The 18048-nt window shown below is 31.9% G+C and overlaps 1 protein-coding gene across 2 annotated transcripts; it reads left to right on the top strand.

Moving 5' to 3' along the window:
- The first annotated feature begins 429 nt into the window (after nt 1–429).
- Nucleotides 430–11879, top strand: LOC8284661. 2 transcript variants are annotated; one of them, XM_002521291.4, is made up of 17 exons: nt 438–856; nt 944–1301; nt 1405–1476; nt 1711–1773; nt 1876–2085; nt 2425–3021; nt 3139–3873; nt 4902–5183; nt 5444–5599; nt 5754–6178; nt 6521–6983; nt 7318–7647; nt 8705–9473; nt 9606–9664; nt 10274–10744; nt 11210–11248; nt 11425–11879. In XM_002521291.4, the coding sequence occupies exons 1-17, from the start codon at nt 507–509 to the stop codon at nt 11608–11610; spliced, it is 5565 nt and encodes a 1854-aa protein (XP_002521337.2). In that variant the 5' UTR covers nt 438–506; the 3' UTR covers nt 11611–11879. The 2 variants fall into 2 exon arrangements, with proteins under 2 accessions (XP_025013508.2, XP_002521337.2); XM_025157740.2 differs by lacking the exons at nt 6521–6983; nt 7318–7647; nt 8705–9473; ... (2 more) ...; nt 11210–11248; nt 11425–11879 and having other exon boundaries at nt 430–856; nt 5737–5838.
- Nucleotides 11880–18048: the final 6169 nt, after the last annotated feature.

Below are 18048 nucleotides of genomic sequence, written 5' to 3'. Positions count from 1 at the left end.
TTGGATTTAATTTAAATCTTCAGTTGAATCAACTAGCTTGTTTAACTTCTTATTAAGAGAATGAAAATAAAGTAGAAATTTAAGGCTTAAATCATAAATAACTGCAGTAATTTAGAGAGTAAGAAGGTATAATGAAATCTTGAATAAAGAATTAAAGTGAAAATACTTGGTTTATCAATTAGGACAAGTGTGTAAAGACTTTATAGATTAAGAGTATCGTTTTTGAAAAAGTGTAATTTAGAAAAACTTCAAAGGTGTTTCAGCAATTAATTTTTTTTTTTTTTAAATAAACGAATGGGAAAACGTCACAGCTTTTCTTCTGCGTTGATTGCTACGTGGATTATTTTCTAACAACGTAATCGTAACCGTCCATTTCAACCACCTGAAGCGGCGCCGTATTTGTCCTTCTATAAATTGTTCTTATTTAATCACTTCACTCTTTTGCATAAAATTTTTCCCGGGAAAAATTCTCTTTTCTCGGTAACCAAACACGCTTCCATGCTCCAATGGACAGTCTAATTTCCACAGCTCTGGAGGAAATCTGTTCACGTGGCGCAACCGGTCTCTCAGTCTCCTCTCTCTGGTCCACTTTAACTCCAACACCTACAAACTCTCTCAAAATCGCTATCTGGAAAAACCTCCTCTCAATTCCTTCTCTTCAATTCATCTCCAAAAACGACACGCCGTTTACCTCCACCGATCCTAAAATCCAGCGTTTTGAAGACGCCGAGAAACTGAACTTAAAAATCGTAGCAAATAATCATCTTAGGGATTGTTTCGTTGGCCTTTATGACGCTCCTTCTACCGGTATTTGTCCTCTTCAACGTCGCACTCTGGAACGACTCGCCATATCTAGGTTAATAGATTTTCCTTTTATTGTATTAGTTAACATTAAATAATGTAATGATGATGATGATGATTCTAATTAATTAATTTTGTGCAGAACTATCGGAGTTACACAAAACCAATTAGCGAAAGAGTTTGGAATTGAAGGAAACAATTACTTTTATAGAGTGAGGAATCTTGAATGTAGAAAATTAATTGTTAGACAACCGGCAGTTGTAAAAACTAAAGAAGCTGCTGTTGATTGTGAAGGAGGAGAGAGTAAAAATAGTTCTATTGTTAGTACTAATTTGATATATTTGTCTCGATACGCGAAGCATTTAGGTGTGCAACAAAGATTTGAGATTAATAAAGGGGATATAGATGATACTCATGGTTTTGAAGATGATGTTGCCATCAAGGATTTTTTACCTGCTATGAAAGCTATTTCTGATAAACTTCAAGAAGCTAATGATAAGGTAAAATTAAAAAACAAAATTCTGTGTTTCTTTTCGGGTTTTAGATTAGTGTGAAGTTAGGTTTTGGGCATATTGATGATTTTTTTCTTGTTAATGATTGAAGGTGCTTATTGTATCTGATATTAAACAATCTCTTGGTTATACTGGAAGATCAGGGCATAGAGCTTGGAGAAATGTAAGTTAAATCATTTCACTTTTCCCATGTGTTCATGTATGTTTAGTCATTTCTTTTTTTGACTTTAAAGAATTTGGTTTTAAGCTTTCCAAATATAAGAAGGGACTAAATATAATTCAATTGAACTGAATTCTTGAATTTATTGAGTTTCCAAACACACATTGCTTGTTCCCTTAATATTTTCCAAATTAGTGTGGTCAGATTGTAATTTGATGTTATTGTACTGTTTTGTAGATATGCCGTAGGTTGAAAGATGCTGGCATTGTTGAATCATTTGATGCTAAAGTAAATGGAAAGGTATGTTAAGAAATCCTCTTATGCAAGAATGTTGTTATTTTGTTATGCACATGGTTTTGAATTTATTTCATTGTTTGCTTCTTGTGCTTTTACTTTTCACAGGTTGAACATTGCCTACGCTTGTTGAAAAAGTTTTCTCTTGATAATTTTGAGAAAAAAATCCTTGGATGCAGAAATGATTGTCCCAACAAACAATCAGTGAAGTTCGGAAGGAGGTCTCAACAAACTGAGCAGCTTGTAGAACTTCCTATTGACCATCAAATTTATGATATGATTGATGCTAAAAGAACTGAAGGGGCTACTATGATTGAGGTAAGCAATGCTTCTTATTGTTGCCTTTTCAATTCTCTGCTGCTTGTTCTCATTCTCCTCTCAACTCAAAATGATTATTTGTACTTTCACCATAACGAGGTTAACCTTAGCTTTTTGAATTGCTTCATTTGCATTTACATAGTGATGACTCTATCTTCCTGTTGTGGCAGACAGCATAATTTTCATCATTGTGTCCGGTACTTGTTTGTACTGTAAAGTTTTTAGTGCTTGTTTTTGTGCATTGCTGACAAGGTGTATGCAGGAGGATGTATTATAGCTTTATTTGATGATATCTTTGCAATTGCTAAATGGATTTGTGCGTCATATTGGTATGCCCAGGTATGTGGGAGGCTTGGACTTGATAGGAAAAGAAATGACTCTCGGTTGCATAATTTGTTCTCTAGATTTGGTATGCACGTGCAGGCAGAAAATCATAAAAAAACTGTTGCATTTCGAGTTTGGACTCCTGAAAATTCTACTCCCAAGGAGTCAAATGCATTTTTGGATAAATCGAAAAGTGTCCTTGGTGGAAATGATCATACTTTGATTGTGGGCAACTGTGATGTTCCAGACGGATCTACTGAAGCCCTTGTGGAGTACAATCATTCAGCTGTTGAAATTGACTTTGCGACATCTAAAAAACCAAATGACAACAAGGAAATTGAAGCTGAACCATGCAATGGCTCCCCTGATAATGATCAAACTAACCATGAGCTTCTCAGTCCTGAAAAGGTGCCGGAGTTTTTCATTGAGCCAGACGATGCCACTTCCAATGCCAAAATTGGTCGTGTGAGTGCAGGAAGAGATACTGATCCTGCTTCTTCAGAAACCACTTTATTGAAGCTGCCTGATTCTGGATCATATCAAGCGTATCCATATCTGCCGTTAACTGTTGATGGTGCTTTGAGGGAGCAGAGGATAGTTGAACGGTTACAGGTGCCCTTTGTCGTTCACTTTGTTGAAGGCTTACCAGGAAATTAGCTTCTGCTTTTTTGATAGTGTTTCTTTATTCCCTTTACTGAAGAGCTATTTTGTTTGATTTTTCTTCTGTAGGATGAGAAATTTCTATTAAGAGTAGAACTTCATAAGTGGCTTGTAAGTCTTGAGAAGGACAAGCACACTTCAATGGACAGGAAGACCATTGACCGATTATTATCAAAGCTTCAGCAAGAAGGCCGTTGCAAATGTGTCGAAATAAATCTCCCTGCTGTTACAAACTGTACTAGTCATCGTCCTATTATGGTTGTTCTGCACCCATCTGTTCAGAGTTTTCCTCCTGAACTACTGGGTGAAATTCATGATAGACTAAGGTCGTTTGAGAAAGAAATTCGTGTTCAGGCATCGTCCAAGTTGAAGGTTAATGATGCAATCCCTGTATTGAGTGGTCTCACGAGAACTCACCCTCGTAGAAATGCAGAAGAACAAGCTGTTAAAGCAGAAGCTATGCGTGCCAATGGTTTTGTGTGGGCAAAAATGGTTCGTGCGAAACTGCTTCATAATTTTTTATGGAGTTTCCTGAGTAGTCTTCCTGGAGGGGATGATGTCTTATCAGCTGGCCCATGTGAGTGTACTCAGAAGTACTTTGTACTTGAATCAGCCATTAAGGTTCTTCCGGTTGAGTTGTTCTTAAAGGTGGTAGGAACTACTCATAAATTTGATAAATTCGTTGAAAGTAGCAAGAGAGGTTTGCTTCTCTCTGATCTTCCTGTTGAAGAATATAAATTGCTGATGGATACTCGGGCAACTGGGAGACTGTCGTTGATAATTGATATTTTACGGCGGCTGAAGGTATACTTTACACACATACACTCACAAATGCATTGCTATATATTTTCTTAGACACTTGCAATGATCTAATTATGTTAGCGTAACCTTTGCCTCTGGGTATTTCTAGTTCTTTTATCCATACTCATTAGTTATTGTCCTTGGAGTCCTGATTGTATGATCTATCTTAGATCATTAGAATTTATACATATATCTAATGTAAAAAATTGCTCAATGTACCAATTGGTGTTAATGAGTTGTCCCCACCTTCCGTTTATTTTGAATACCCAGAGTGATTGAGACTTCCATTTCATTGTCATTACAAGATCCATTTCAGAAGATACTTGTGTAATTATTTAAAATAGATGGGAGGTTTGCACATTTTAGGGATATTTTGTGTTGGTTTACACGATGTTTCTATTCATTTATCCATTCTTTTATCTATCTGAGTGCAAAAGGGGCTTGGGGCTTGAACTTCCACACTGATATGAAATCAGAGTAGCTGAGTTAATCTGTTAGTCATTTTAGGAATTGCTTTTCTTTTTTGGACAATAAGTCCTACTTAGAGTTACAGTAATAAGAATTAATAGGATTAGAAGAGTAACATTGAGATTCAGACCTTCTTAAATGGTTTGCCAAAATGCGAGCGTGAGGATTTGAAACCTTATTTGCTTGCTATCTCTCTGGTTAGGAAAGTTGGACTTAATATTGCTAGATTATGCCGGGAATATTTTTATTTGTTTTTATCAACCTGTATGTTTTCTCCATCCCATCCTCCTCTCTCTCTCCCCTTTATCATACCTAACCATTAAAATCTTATGCTAAATATTCAAGTTCCATATTGATATATAACACCAAACTGTACATGTGCATTGCATTTATCTTTATGAATATTGTAAAATCTCTTTAGTCTAATTGGATGAAGTTGATGCTGGGATCTGTATTCGCTTGAAATAATGAATTTTACCTGGATTCAATAATTTTTAGTACATGTGATTTCCTGCTCTCAGATATTAGTTTTATCATGCCTCATAGTGGGTTCTATCATGTAGCTGATTCGGCTGATACGCAATGGGCAATCAGGGAATGGAGTAAAAATCCATCATGAAAGCATTATGTATGCAATGGAGCTTAGACCTTACATAGAAGAACCCTTGTTAGTGGTTGCAACATCTAATTTAAGTTCGCTTGATCTTCGCCCAAGAATCAGACATGATTTTATTCTATCAAATAGAGAAGCTGTGGATGATTATTGGAAAACTTTGGAGTATTGTTATGCTGCTGTTGATCCACGAGCTGCCTTACATGCATTCCCTGGATCTTCTGTACCTGAGGTATGTGCTTAATTCTTGGCGAAGTTGTTCCTTTATTGAAGTATATCAAGAATTGCCACATGCAAATTGTGACGTCATTTACAAGTATTAGGTTCTAGACTGACAAATGATGTGGACTGGCGTCTTTAAGTGACTTCGTATATGCCAATTAAGTTTATATGTCTCAAATAAATCCCATGGTAACATACACTGATTTTTAATATATAGATTCTCCAAATCACCTTGAACCTCAACTTTATCTGTCTGTCGTCTACTTCCAGGTTTTCCACCCCCTTTTTTGGACCTCTGTCCGGTTTACGTCTGCACATCAGCGTGCTGAGCTCCTAAAGTGGATTGTGAAGGATGATTTGAAAAAAAGAATTTCGTGTGAAGAGTGTGAGAAAATTGCAAGGGATCTGAATCTGTCCTTACAGCAGGTTAGTGAATTTGTGGTGCTCGGTTTTTCCCTGTATGACTTGTACAAAGCCTGTTGTTTAATTCAGTTTTGGTTATGCACCTACTCACTGGGTTGAGCTACTTGAAAATAAACTTCTTCAGAACTTTTTTGGTCAAGTTGCATAGTTCTTGCAGGTACTCCGTGCCTATTATGGTAAGCACCGGCAACGTCTCAATATATTTCAGGGTGTTGTGAGTGCCAATGAGCATCATCAAGCATCAAAAAGAAGCAAACTCCCTTCTTCTACCAAAAGAAAGAGATCAAGAGAATCAAGCTCAGTAAAACGTGGAAGGCTTGATGCCGTAAACAAACAGCTACCTGAGCAGGGACTTATAAGATCAGCAGATACCACTGACCAATTCATAGAGGAACGACCAATTCATAGAGGACAACATGCTGATCATTTGCTAGCATATTGTGAGAATGATCATCTAGATTCTGTTGAAGAGCTGGGGTCAGATCCAAATAATAAACAACAGTTCATAATCAGCCAGAATGCATGTTCAGATCCCCTGCCAAATCGACAAAGAAGGTTTTCATGGACAGATTCAGATGATAGGTAAGAGGAAACTATCTTTTGGATCATGAGAACTATCTTGCCAAAGGATGTCTCTAAAGTCATCAACTTCATAAGGTGATACCTCATGATAATGCAATAATCAATGGTTGGTCCTATTTAGGATACCTCATAACGAAGGAAGTTGCTCTTGATATGTGACTCAATATGATGTGAGAACCATGAAGATGTTGGGCATAGAACTTTGAACTAGACTTTTTGTTAGATTTTCTGGATGCTTTACAAAATTCTTTTGGTTGGTCATTTGAGTTTGGCTTTTTATTTTTCAGGAAGAGAAAATAGATGCTCTGTAAGTAAATTGCTTAGCGCCTTGTCTTCTTGCAGGCAATTGTTGATCCAATACACTAGACACCGTGCAGTTCTTGGGTCAAAGATTAACCGCATAGATTGGAATAAAGTTCCAGACCTACCAGCTCCTCCAAAAGCATGTGCTAAGAGAGTATCATCATTAAAAAGAAATATACAATTTAGAAAAGCTCTTATGAACTTGTGTACCATGCTTAGTAAACGTTATGCAAAGCACCTCCAGAAAACCCAGAGCACATATCTTAACAATAGTGGATCCCAAGTTCTTGTTCGATGCTCAACTACTGTTGATAGCTTCTCCAATGATATTGAAAATGCTGAAGGGGCAGGTTTTGAGGAAGAGCAGTGGGATGATTTCAGTGACAAAAATATTAAGCAGGCCTTTGAAGGTGTTCTTTTGTACAAGCAAATTGCTAAAATGCAAGCTTCAAAAGGATTTGGAACTGCCTCCGAAGAGTTGTCCAATTTAAACACAAATATGGTAGGATATTTGCATTTACAATGCTTCCATGGTCATCTTGTCATCATTTATTGCATCTGAAGTATCAGAATCTGAGTTTTTTTAGTTAAGCATTGCCTCTAGAGATTTCAACAATTTGCATTAGAAAGTACGCACTGCCACCTAATCAATCTAAGCTTTAGTGAATCATGTTAAGAAAACCTTTGCCATCACTTCATATTTTGTCATAAAGTCTATGCATGCCATTTTTATGTAAGGACTTCGCAATATTTTTTTTTTTATCATTATTTTGAGTATTCAGTAGCTATCTATTACTTTATTAGTTGGATGGCTAATTGCTGACTTATCTTCACAGAACTCTCTGGAATCTGAATTGATTTTATCAAACAATCTTAATGAGGATATCCACAAAGATAGCCAGGGAATACATAAGGATCCTGCCCAAAGATCAAGACGTCATCGCCTCCATCAGAAGTTCATTAAGTGTTTGAAGGGAGGAACTTTTGTTGGTGCACAAGTACATAAATCATTGGCAGTTTCTAATGCAGTAGAGCTTTTAAAGCTCGTCTTCTTGAGCACCTCAGCAACACCAGAACTGCAAAATCATCTAGCAGAAACTTTACGGCGTTATTCAGAACACGATATTTTTGCAGCTTTTAGCTATCTTAGAGAGAAGAAAGTAATGGTAAAGCTTATTATCTATTTCTTTGGTTTGTCGCATGCATGCAATTGATGAGCTATGCATGTGAATTATCGCCTAAATGTGGCTCTTGTCAGTCATATCATATGGTATAGACCATTAAACTGTGAAGATCGAATTTCTATGATTGATATTTATTAAGGATATGTATATTTATCTACTTTAAGGATATATGCATGTATTTACTTTTATCTTGCTCAAGTGCTTCCTTTTTATGGGAAAAAGATATCATATTGTGTCCTAATTCAATCCTCTTTGCTATTGAAGTTATTTATCCTACTTCTACATGATTGATTGATCTTGGATGACTTCTCCCATCCCTTTATCTATCTTTTAAGTGGTACTGTTCCATTAAGCTTTTCTTAAATGTAAAAATTCTCATTCTATCTCTCATTATATTACTACTAACTGAACTCAGATGCCTTATGGGCTGTGTTTGCGCATGGATAAACTATTTAGTGCATATCCAATGTTTTTCTGACTCAAAGTTCCTCGACTCCTGCAATTTTTATTGACTTCATGACCTCGTGATTGTCATGGCTAATTTTCAGCTGATATATATATCTGAATGGAGTAGCTGCTGGATTTGAGGTGTACATTCTAAATGTCCTTACAGATCTAGGGTTTTGAAGCTGAAATGTCTAATCTTCTGTTTTTAAGTTGCCATGTGATTTGCTCTTAGTCTGTTAGTTTGTTCCAATATGTGGTGCGTTATGGATAACTGACCTCTTAGGCATATCTATATACTCTTAGACCTATTTAAAATTTGGCATACAATTATCAAATGGGCTTGCATTTCTTATAAGACTGGTTAGGTAGAATAGTATACTGACACCAATTGTAAATGGGTGAAACTCTGCATGGTTTTGATATCTTTTGGAACAGTTTATTTTTTTAATTTAGATCTGGAAACCGAGATATAGTTATTAAGAACTCTTTTCCTGCATTGAACTGTCTGTGCCTCCTCCTGATTTAATTCGTTATTATTTTGCTTCTTGACTACTGGCTATGCATAGTATTTATAATTTTTCACGTTTTGCAGATTGGCGGTGATGGTGATCAACCTTTTGAGCTGTCTCAACAATTCTTGCAAAATATTTCTAAATCTTTATTTCCATCTAATACTGGAAAGAGAGCTGCTAAATTTTCTGGTTGGCTCTTTGAAAGAGAAAAGGATCTGGTGGAAGGGGGTATTAATCTTACTGCAGATTTGCAGTGTGGGGAGATTTTTCAGTTGTTTGCTCTAGTCTCTTCTGGTCAACTGTCCATTTCTCCATGTGTGCCAGATGAAGGTGTGGGAGAAGCTGAAGATGTGAGAGGCTCTAAACGAAAGGCTGAGGATTTCGAACTTTGTGATGGTGATAAATCTAAGAAATTGAAATCTTTGGCAGATAGTGAACTCATTTCTCGGAGGGAAAAGGGCTTTCCTGGTATAACGGTACTTCTGAACCGTGCAAGTATTTTGACAGTTGATGCTGTAGATATGTTCAAGGATGTGCTCACTTGTAATGGCGAACTTAATCAGAGTGATAAACTCAATGATGATTTGAGCCAGACATTCAACTCTACTTCATTTCAACATGGCAGTGCTCCAGAAATCCTCAATTTTGACTGCATCCTTCCTGCAGCAAGATGGTCTAGTGAGTCACCTTGGGAAGCAATGGCAGGCTTTGCAGAATATTTGATGTTGAAACCTTCTGATCCAGAAGAAACAAATCTCTTTAGTCCTGAAGTCTTTAGGACAGTTTGCATGGCCATTCAGAAGGCTGGTGACCAAGGTTTGAGTTCAGATGAAGTTTCGCAAATTGCGGGTATGAGCTCTATAGGCCCCTCTCTCTCTCTTTTAATTAAAAGAAAATTAATAGGTTTATCTTTCCACTATAAGAAAATAACACTTCGATTTAGGTTTCACTATATTGAATATTTGAAGGTGTCTTTTGCAGGAGAAAATAGACACAACCATATCATTGATGTGCTTCAAGCATTTGGATGTGTGTTGAAGGTTAGTCTTATTCTGGATTCATAAATTGTATTCCTCTAATGACAAAAATATGTTTAGTATGGTGTACCTTTCAGAAAGTGATACGCTTGGCACATCTATAGGTGGATGGATCCTGCCTTTTAAGTTTTGTCACTGGCCATCCTCGGGAATGGTTCCTTCTTGTTGTACTTCTGTTAATATTTGATTTGCACGACAAGTTTGCTAGGATTTTACTCAAGAGAAATAGTTAGTTTCTAAACTGGTTCACAATCAGCCGAATTTTTATATTATTAGAATATAAATTAATAAGAAACTAGAATAATGTTAGAAAAAGTAATTGTAAATTGTAATAAAAAAAATATCAGACACAAAAAATTGTCAGTTATTAAATTGAGAGTTCAGAGAATATGATTTAAATGCTAGGATGATGAAATTTTTTTTTTGAGTTTCTCCCGTGTCTTTTTGTCATCAGCAAGTTATTACTCTTGTGTTGAAAGATGAGGAATGTGGATTTGTGATTGATAACGGCTTCTTTCATAATCCTCTTAGTTTCACATACATAAGGGGGGCAAACTTGGATGAACTGAACTTGGAGCTGAAGAATTTCTAACCTCCTCCTTTATGTTACAGGTCAATGCGTATGACTCTGTTCATGTTGTCGATGCTTTATATCACTCCAAATACTTTTTGACCTCATTGGCAAGCGTCCAAGACCTTGATCCACATTCAGTGCAGAAGTCCTCAGAGAGAAATAAAGGTTCAGTTTCCTGGTCAGAAAGTCATGATGTTGTTGGCACTAGTTCACGGAGAGAAGCAATTGTGAGTGATAACTGTGTGCACAAAGTTACTATCCTTAATCTTCCTGATGAGGATGGGCCCTTGACTGAAACACAATGGACCAATGTGCATGGAGGCAGCTTGCAAGAGAATGTTTTACCAAAACAAAATAATGACATTATTACTCAAAAATTATCCTCAAATGAATTACATATGCCCATTTTGCCATGGATCAATGGAGATGGGAGCATGAACAAAGTTGTCTACAATGGACTTGTACGCCGTGTTCTTGGCATTGTGATGAGAAATCCGGGCTTACTAGAGGTACATGGTTCTTTTTCTTTTTAGTGATTACAAATCCTAACTCCAATTTGTATGTATCCTAAATACTGTAAAATTTTTTATTACAAATCCTAACTGCAATCTCTATGCAACCTAAATATTGTTAAACTTTTCCATTGTTTGCAATCATACATTTACAACTTCCTAGCACAATGTAACAGGTACCAAACTTTATCATAGAAATTAACGTGTTAAATATTGATTTCAAAGCAAATTTTGGATTTTCTTGATATTTGAGTATTTTAGCACTGGTGTGAATTTCTTCATTGTTATGTGAATTTTTGCCATTTTGTTGATGGGTTTAGCTCCTAAAGCCATTTATACTTTGATGGAGATTTCTAAAATATATTGGAAGCTTCAATTTGAAGAAGTGCTTTTGTTGAGAAGTAAAGTATAGCTTTAATTATTTTTTTCTGACCTCCTTCCTCTCTTATTTTTGTGTCACAGGAAAATATCATCCACCAAATTGATGTGTTGAATCCCCAGGTATATATTATATCTTAGCTCTAAATGGTTTGATGGTACAAAAAATATGGAAGAGAGAGAGAGAGAGCTTATCTAGGGGAACATTTAAATTAAGAATGGGCTTATGCAACTCTGCATGACATTTCCTTCTCTCTACATCCATAACTTACGTTCAATGTTTCCGATTCTCTTTTTAGAGCTGCAAGAGTCTGTTAGAGTTGATGATTTTGGATAAACACGTCATTGTGAGAAAGATGCATCAGACTACATCAAGTGGGCCCCCCGCCTTGCTGCAAACTCTTCTTGGGAGCAGCATCAGAGAATCAAAGTCAGTATACCGTAAGCATTTCTTTGCAAATCCCATGAGTGCATCGATGCTGTAGGAGAGTTGTAGCCTTCTTCATGCATCGGTTTTTCTTTGGACGAACCAAGTTTTATTTATAACGTTGATGATGCTGCTAAATACAGGTTTCATTGGCTAGGGTCTGTAACTTTAGGGTCACTAGGAGTTGAAAACATATGTACGATACAGCTCTGCATTTCTAGCATTCATAGTTGGTTGTATCTATTTGCAGCAAAATACTCGAAATGTACAGTCCAACATTTTTGCCTAATGATATACATATACATGGCCAGAGAATATTATCCTGCAGAATCTATCCAAGTTCCAGTCTCAATTTGTCTTCTAACACGGCATTGAACCAAATGATTATTAGGCAGTTCTCTATGCTAAGACCATGTTTGACAGGACGTAACGAAGTATGTAATGGAACTGTTATTCTGTTACATATTTTATTATTTTATGTAATAGTATAAAAACATGTGATGTTTGTAACCATAATAAATAAATATATTATCTAATTAATTACTTTAAGTTTGTTGTAAAACTCAATACACAAAAATATGTAAATTATTTAAATATTTTTATTTCATACTTTTTTTGTTAATGTAGTTTCGACCCTTGTAATCGCTACTACCATTCACTGCTATCATTATTCGGTCATTGATTATAATCGCTACTACCATTCACTGCGACTGATGACTAGATTGCAGCTGCTAGTTACTAAATTCTGGTGGTCCAATTTGGGCGGATCTTGTTGTACTCCGGTCACCAGTTCCGGCGGCATTCGTCGGACTCCAACCACCGTAAAGGTTTAAAAGAATTAATAAATTTAATGATTTTTTAATGACTTATAATATTTTATATTTATATTAATTATTATAAATAAATTAAATATTGAAAAAAAATTATAGTTACATTCCTTATATTTTTCTACGATAACAAAAAATGATAATAATATGATTATTACGTTACCATTATATTATGATTGTCATTATATTACATTACTTTGTAAATATTCTTTCTTTTTCACCTCTCTCTCTCTTCTTTTCCAAAAACCTGATTGTTTTGGTTTCTGCATGTTTTGTTTTCTCATGATTGATGGTTATAATTTAAGCTAAATTTATGATTTGACAAGCAAAAAGAGGGTTGATGACTGATTGATTGTTATAATTTAATTTTATTTTTAATCTTAAGATTACCCTTATGAATGTGCAGATGTTATATTCAATCTAATCTGTAAAACTTTTAAAATGCATATTCATGAATCTAAATTTGTGAAGTCTGATTAAATCCATGGATATAAATTTTAAAACATCTAGAATGAACTTTACTGTTTATGGTGTCACTGAAGATGGCTAGTAAACGGAATCGAACATCCGATTTGGTGGATGATCACTTTGTTTACGAGGATGAATCTCCAATCATCTGAGTTTGTTTATATATTTACTTACTTTCACACGCTGTCTGCGATATTTTATTTATATTCTTTCTTTCTTTCTTTCTTTTTTGCTTTTGTGGTATTATTATTTTCTTTTGTCTTTTAGTAATTGTTTGAATATAGTACTTTGTTCTTTCATAATCTTTTTTCGCTTTTATGGTTTTTTCCGAATTCTTTGTTTTTTTTTATCTGTTTGATTTTATCTTTTATTTTCTTTCAAACAATAACTAGCAAGTTTTTAACCTGATCTAATTAAATGACACGACAAAAGACATATATAGTTAAATGGATTTGGATGTAGGATAAACAAGTTCATATCATAAACGGATCAATAAAAAAAAGAACTATATTTAAATGAATTGACCTGCCTAACTCGCTAGTGATAAAATTGAACACATTTATTTAAAATAATATCTTATATAAATTATTTTATTACTTATCAAAATATAATTATATTTTTAAATTTATAATTTAAATTTGAGGCATTTTATAATTAAATAAATATATATTTAAAATTATAGTAAATTATTTTTATTAAATTTAATCTATTAAATAGATCATATGGGTTAACCCGTTTAACCTAATTAATAAACGTGTTCATGTTTGATTTGATGTTTTGACACGATTGGTTAAATAGATCATATTACAGTTAGCTATTTTTATATTATACACGTATCTCGATAAGACACAATCGGACACAATATAACACAACACAAATAGCAAGCTTTATTTAAAACTTTCCACTATTATTTGAAAATCAATAGTTAACTTATTTAAACAAGTATTTTTTTAAAAAAATTGGTTTGAGACATTGAAAATGAGAATACAAAATTTAAATATTTTGTTAAAAATGATAGAAATTTTGATTGTAAAAAGAAAACTGATTATTCTCTAAAGAATAATATTAATATTAAGCTTTAAGAAAAACAAAAATCATATAGTGATGGTAAGGACAAAGCCGGTGTTTCCTCCGTGTTGATTTTGATTTTATATTATTTTCATGAAGTTTGAAAAACTAATGTCTTTTGGTAATAGAATGTCTTTTACATCAAAAATTTATGTATATGATATTTTCTTTTTATTATCCGTTGTGTTGAAAAAAAATATTGTGTCCATGTTTGTACATAAAAAGAAAATAAAAGATTTTAAAATTGGAATGGAAAAAAATTAATAACAATCAGAGTATAATATATCTGAAATATACTAATTATGTATTTGTTATATACTTTTACTGTATCCTTTAAAATCTATTTTATATCTTGTCTGAAATTTTTTAATCTATTATTGATTTATTTTTTATATTTATATTAATATAATAGTCAAAATACAAATATTTTACTATATATATATATATATATATATATATATATATATATATATATATATATATATATATATGAAATATATCTATTTTTAAATAAGTTTTTAAAATTTTAAAAATATATACTTATTGTATACTCGTAATCTACTTTTACTATCTACTTTAAAAAAAAATTATATTTTTTGGTACTTTTTTTATAACTAATTTAATAATTTTAGTAATTTAAAAAAGATAGTAGATACTCATTATGTACTCAGAGTATACTATATACTATTAAGTTTTAAAATCTATTTAAAAATAAACTAAAACATACTCATTATATATTTCAATGATACCTTTTATATACTCGAAATAAACTTAGTATAAATCATATAATGTCGTATTCACATTTTGCTTTTCTAAGTTGCTCAATAACAGTTTTATGTTATTATATTTATTTAGTCGTTATAATTTGAAATATTTTGATTTGTTAAAAAATTTTCAAAAATTATTCTTGATTCTTTACTCATTGTGAATTATAAATGTGTTTCTATTGAACTTGATGCAATTGCAAAGTAGTTATTTTGCAGTTGAATTTCTGTAGTAACTATACAAAAAGAGTATATGGTAAAGTAATATTTTGTCTTATTTAACTCTAAATAGAATATGAGACTTGTATTGTCTTTTATTTATAATGGTGGATAACCATTTTTAACTTGATATAAAATCTGATTTTTGTTATTGTGTTCGTTGTGGTGAAAAGAATAAGTATTATGTTTATATATCAAAAAATATATAAGATAATTTTAAAAATCTGAGCGGAGAAAACTCAATGAGAATTGGAGTATCATATACTTTAATAAACTCGTTATATATTTAATATATATTGTTCACTGTTCGTTATATACTTTTAAGACTGTTTTATATTTTTCAGAAAAATATATTTTTTAAAAAAAGTATATTATTAATCTATTTCATTTATATACTTATTTTCATATAATAGTCAATATACAAAATATAGAAAACGGTATAAGAATGCATATGCTATATCAAAATTTATACATCTCATTTTTTTCCAATATCCATTTTGGTGGAAAAATAGGTATTATATATATATATATATATATATATATATATAAGATGATTTAAAATTTGAACAAATAAAATTTAGTAAGTATCAAAGTATTACTTAATGTATACTATTTATTGTATACCTTGAAAATTATTTTTTATTTTTTTATGTTTTTAACTAAATATAAAATAGATTTGTACTTTTCAATTATATTAACATGAAGTATATAGATTTTCTCTCTATATAAATATATAATTATATATATAATTGAAATTAAATTTTGTGATTTGATTAACTTATTTTTTCATTTTATTTTTTTGGTTTTAAACCAAGTTTTTTTTTTCTTTTTCTATCACTCTTATTAAGAGTGCTTTTTTTTTTTTCTATTTTATTTTCTTATGTTAAATGATATGGAACAATTAATGAGTAATAATATATATTATGAATAGATTTTATATATTTTCTCAAAACACAATTTAATATAATTTAGATGGATATTTGACCAATCATTTAAAAGGTTAAAGTTTGAAACTAATTAGATAACTCTTAAATTAACTAATTAAAATTTATTGTAACTCTTATATAAAAAAGATAGATTTTTTAAAAATTAAATGAAATAGTTAGATGAAATCAAATTTAGAATTAAAATTATTTGATTTTTATTAAATATTATATTTTATATGATTAAAACATTTTAAAAGAATGCACTTTAGTTTTCATGGTATATATGTATTAGAGCAAGCTTTTATGTTATTTTATTTTATCTTTTCTAATGGATTTGGAAGGAGAAATATATGTTTGAAGAGAATTAAATATAAACATTCTTTGGGTGGAACAAGCATTAAGATCTGATGCAGTCTAAAAGTTAAATTTTTATATTTTGAGCATATTTTTGTTAACTTTTAGAAGTGTGGATATAAAAATTAAATGACTTAATTTTTTAGACATTTATAAAAAAATCCCTTGTTCTTTTATAATAGGAACTTGAAAAGGGAGTACTTTTGAGCTCGAATGGAGCCTTAAAAGAGTTGACACAAAGGAGGGAAGCAAAGTTTAAAATCCAAAAAGGTCTTTCTTGGACTAGGCAAGAGAGCAAGAAGACCTGCCGGACTATGTAGGAACTTAAAGAATGCTTAATATCTGCTTGCCCGAATGGGGTAGGATGAAGAAGAAAGGCTAGGAATTTAGCCCTGTTAGACTGTTTGGCTGCATGGATTGGGGAGGATAAAGCCTAAAGTTTGTCTGGGCCTAGGACTGTAAATGAATCAAATATTTCCCGAGCTATTCAGAGCTTGAATCAATAAATAAATTCATTTTAGATAATTTGTTAATTTAAAAAAGCCGAGATCTCCATTTTGAGCTAGATAATTTTATTAAGCCGAACTCGAGCTTGATAGAATTTAGTTTGTTAGCTCGCGAATCTGCTCGTTTACTGGGCCGCGAGCAGATTCGTGAATAAGCTCATTAGATCGAGCTCAATCTCAATTTGTTTATGAAGCTCGCGAATAAGCTTGCAACTTGACTTATTTATAATATTCGTGAACATGCTCGTTTATAAGCTCGACAAGCAGACTCGTGATAAGCTCGTTCATAGGCTCGAGATCGAGTTTAAAATAATAATAATAGTAATAATATAATTACAACATTTTAATGAAACTATTACTATTAGTAAGAATCACAATAAAAATAATAAATAATAAATAAATATATTTTATAACAATTTAATAAAATAAATATTTTTCAAATTAGATAAAATAAAGTTGACGCATTGTTACAGTTTTATTTTACTTATAAACTATTGTATATTTCAAAATTTAATTACATTTTTATGACAATAAGATATTCTAAATGCATCCTCTAATTATACTAGTTTAATAAAAAATTATTTATTGTCAAAACATTAATGAGTATATAATAGGTCATGACTAACCAACCATTAGCTTAGAAAGAAAAAATTAAATTGTGTCTAAATCAATACAGTCAATGGTATTGCTATTATTGTGAAATCTTATATGTATTTTAACTTTAATACAAAATATTTTCTTTTCAATATCATACTCTTCAGTTCTTAGATATTTCACATTTGTCCAATATGAATCTTAGAGTCAATAGAATGGAGTCTTAGTATTGGATCATACAATTTCTTTGAAAAATCTTAATTTAATTAAAATTTTAGATTGAACATTAACTTTATTAGGATTAGAATAAAAAGTTAAATTAATTACGTATAAAATTAGAATAAAATTAGTAAGAGTATTTTAATCAGTTCAAAAAATTTTCTCGCCCCATACTTTTTATATATATTATAGATTATAGGTAGATGTAGATTATAAATATAGATTGACAGATATAGGACAAAGGGTCAAGTACCTCATTGAACTTGTGTCGAAGAACCAAATAGATTCAATTTCATTTTTTCTAACAAATAAGTTCACCTTGAGTAAGTCAAAATTTGGATTAATCTGACCTTTAAATAGAAGTGTGGGCTCATTTATTTAAAAATATCAAAATTGGACTTGTTTGGTCCCTTAGCACAAGTTCAGAGAGATTTTTCACTCTTAATCTATTAGATATATATTAAACATGAAAGATCTTTAAGGTAAATTATATAGATTATATATATATATATATCCCAGAAGTCATCAATCTATTTTTTCAAGTCATTCCT

This window comes from Ricinus communis, chromosome 8 (genome assembly GCF_019578655.1).
Source record: "Ricinus communis isolate WT05 ecotype wild-type chromosome 8, ASM1957865v1, whole genome shotgun sequence".
Lineage (NCBI taxonomy): Eukaryota > Viridiplantae > Streptophyta > Magnoliopsida > Malpighiales > Euphorbiaceae > Ricinus > Ricinus communis.
The sequence above is the reverse complement of the archived record's forward strand: the minus strand, read 5'-3'. Positions and strand labels throughout refer to the sequence as shown.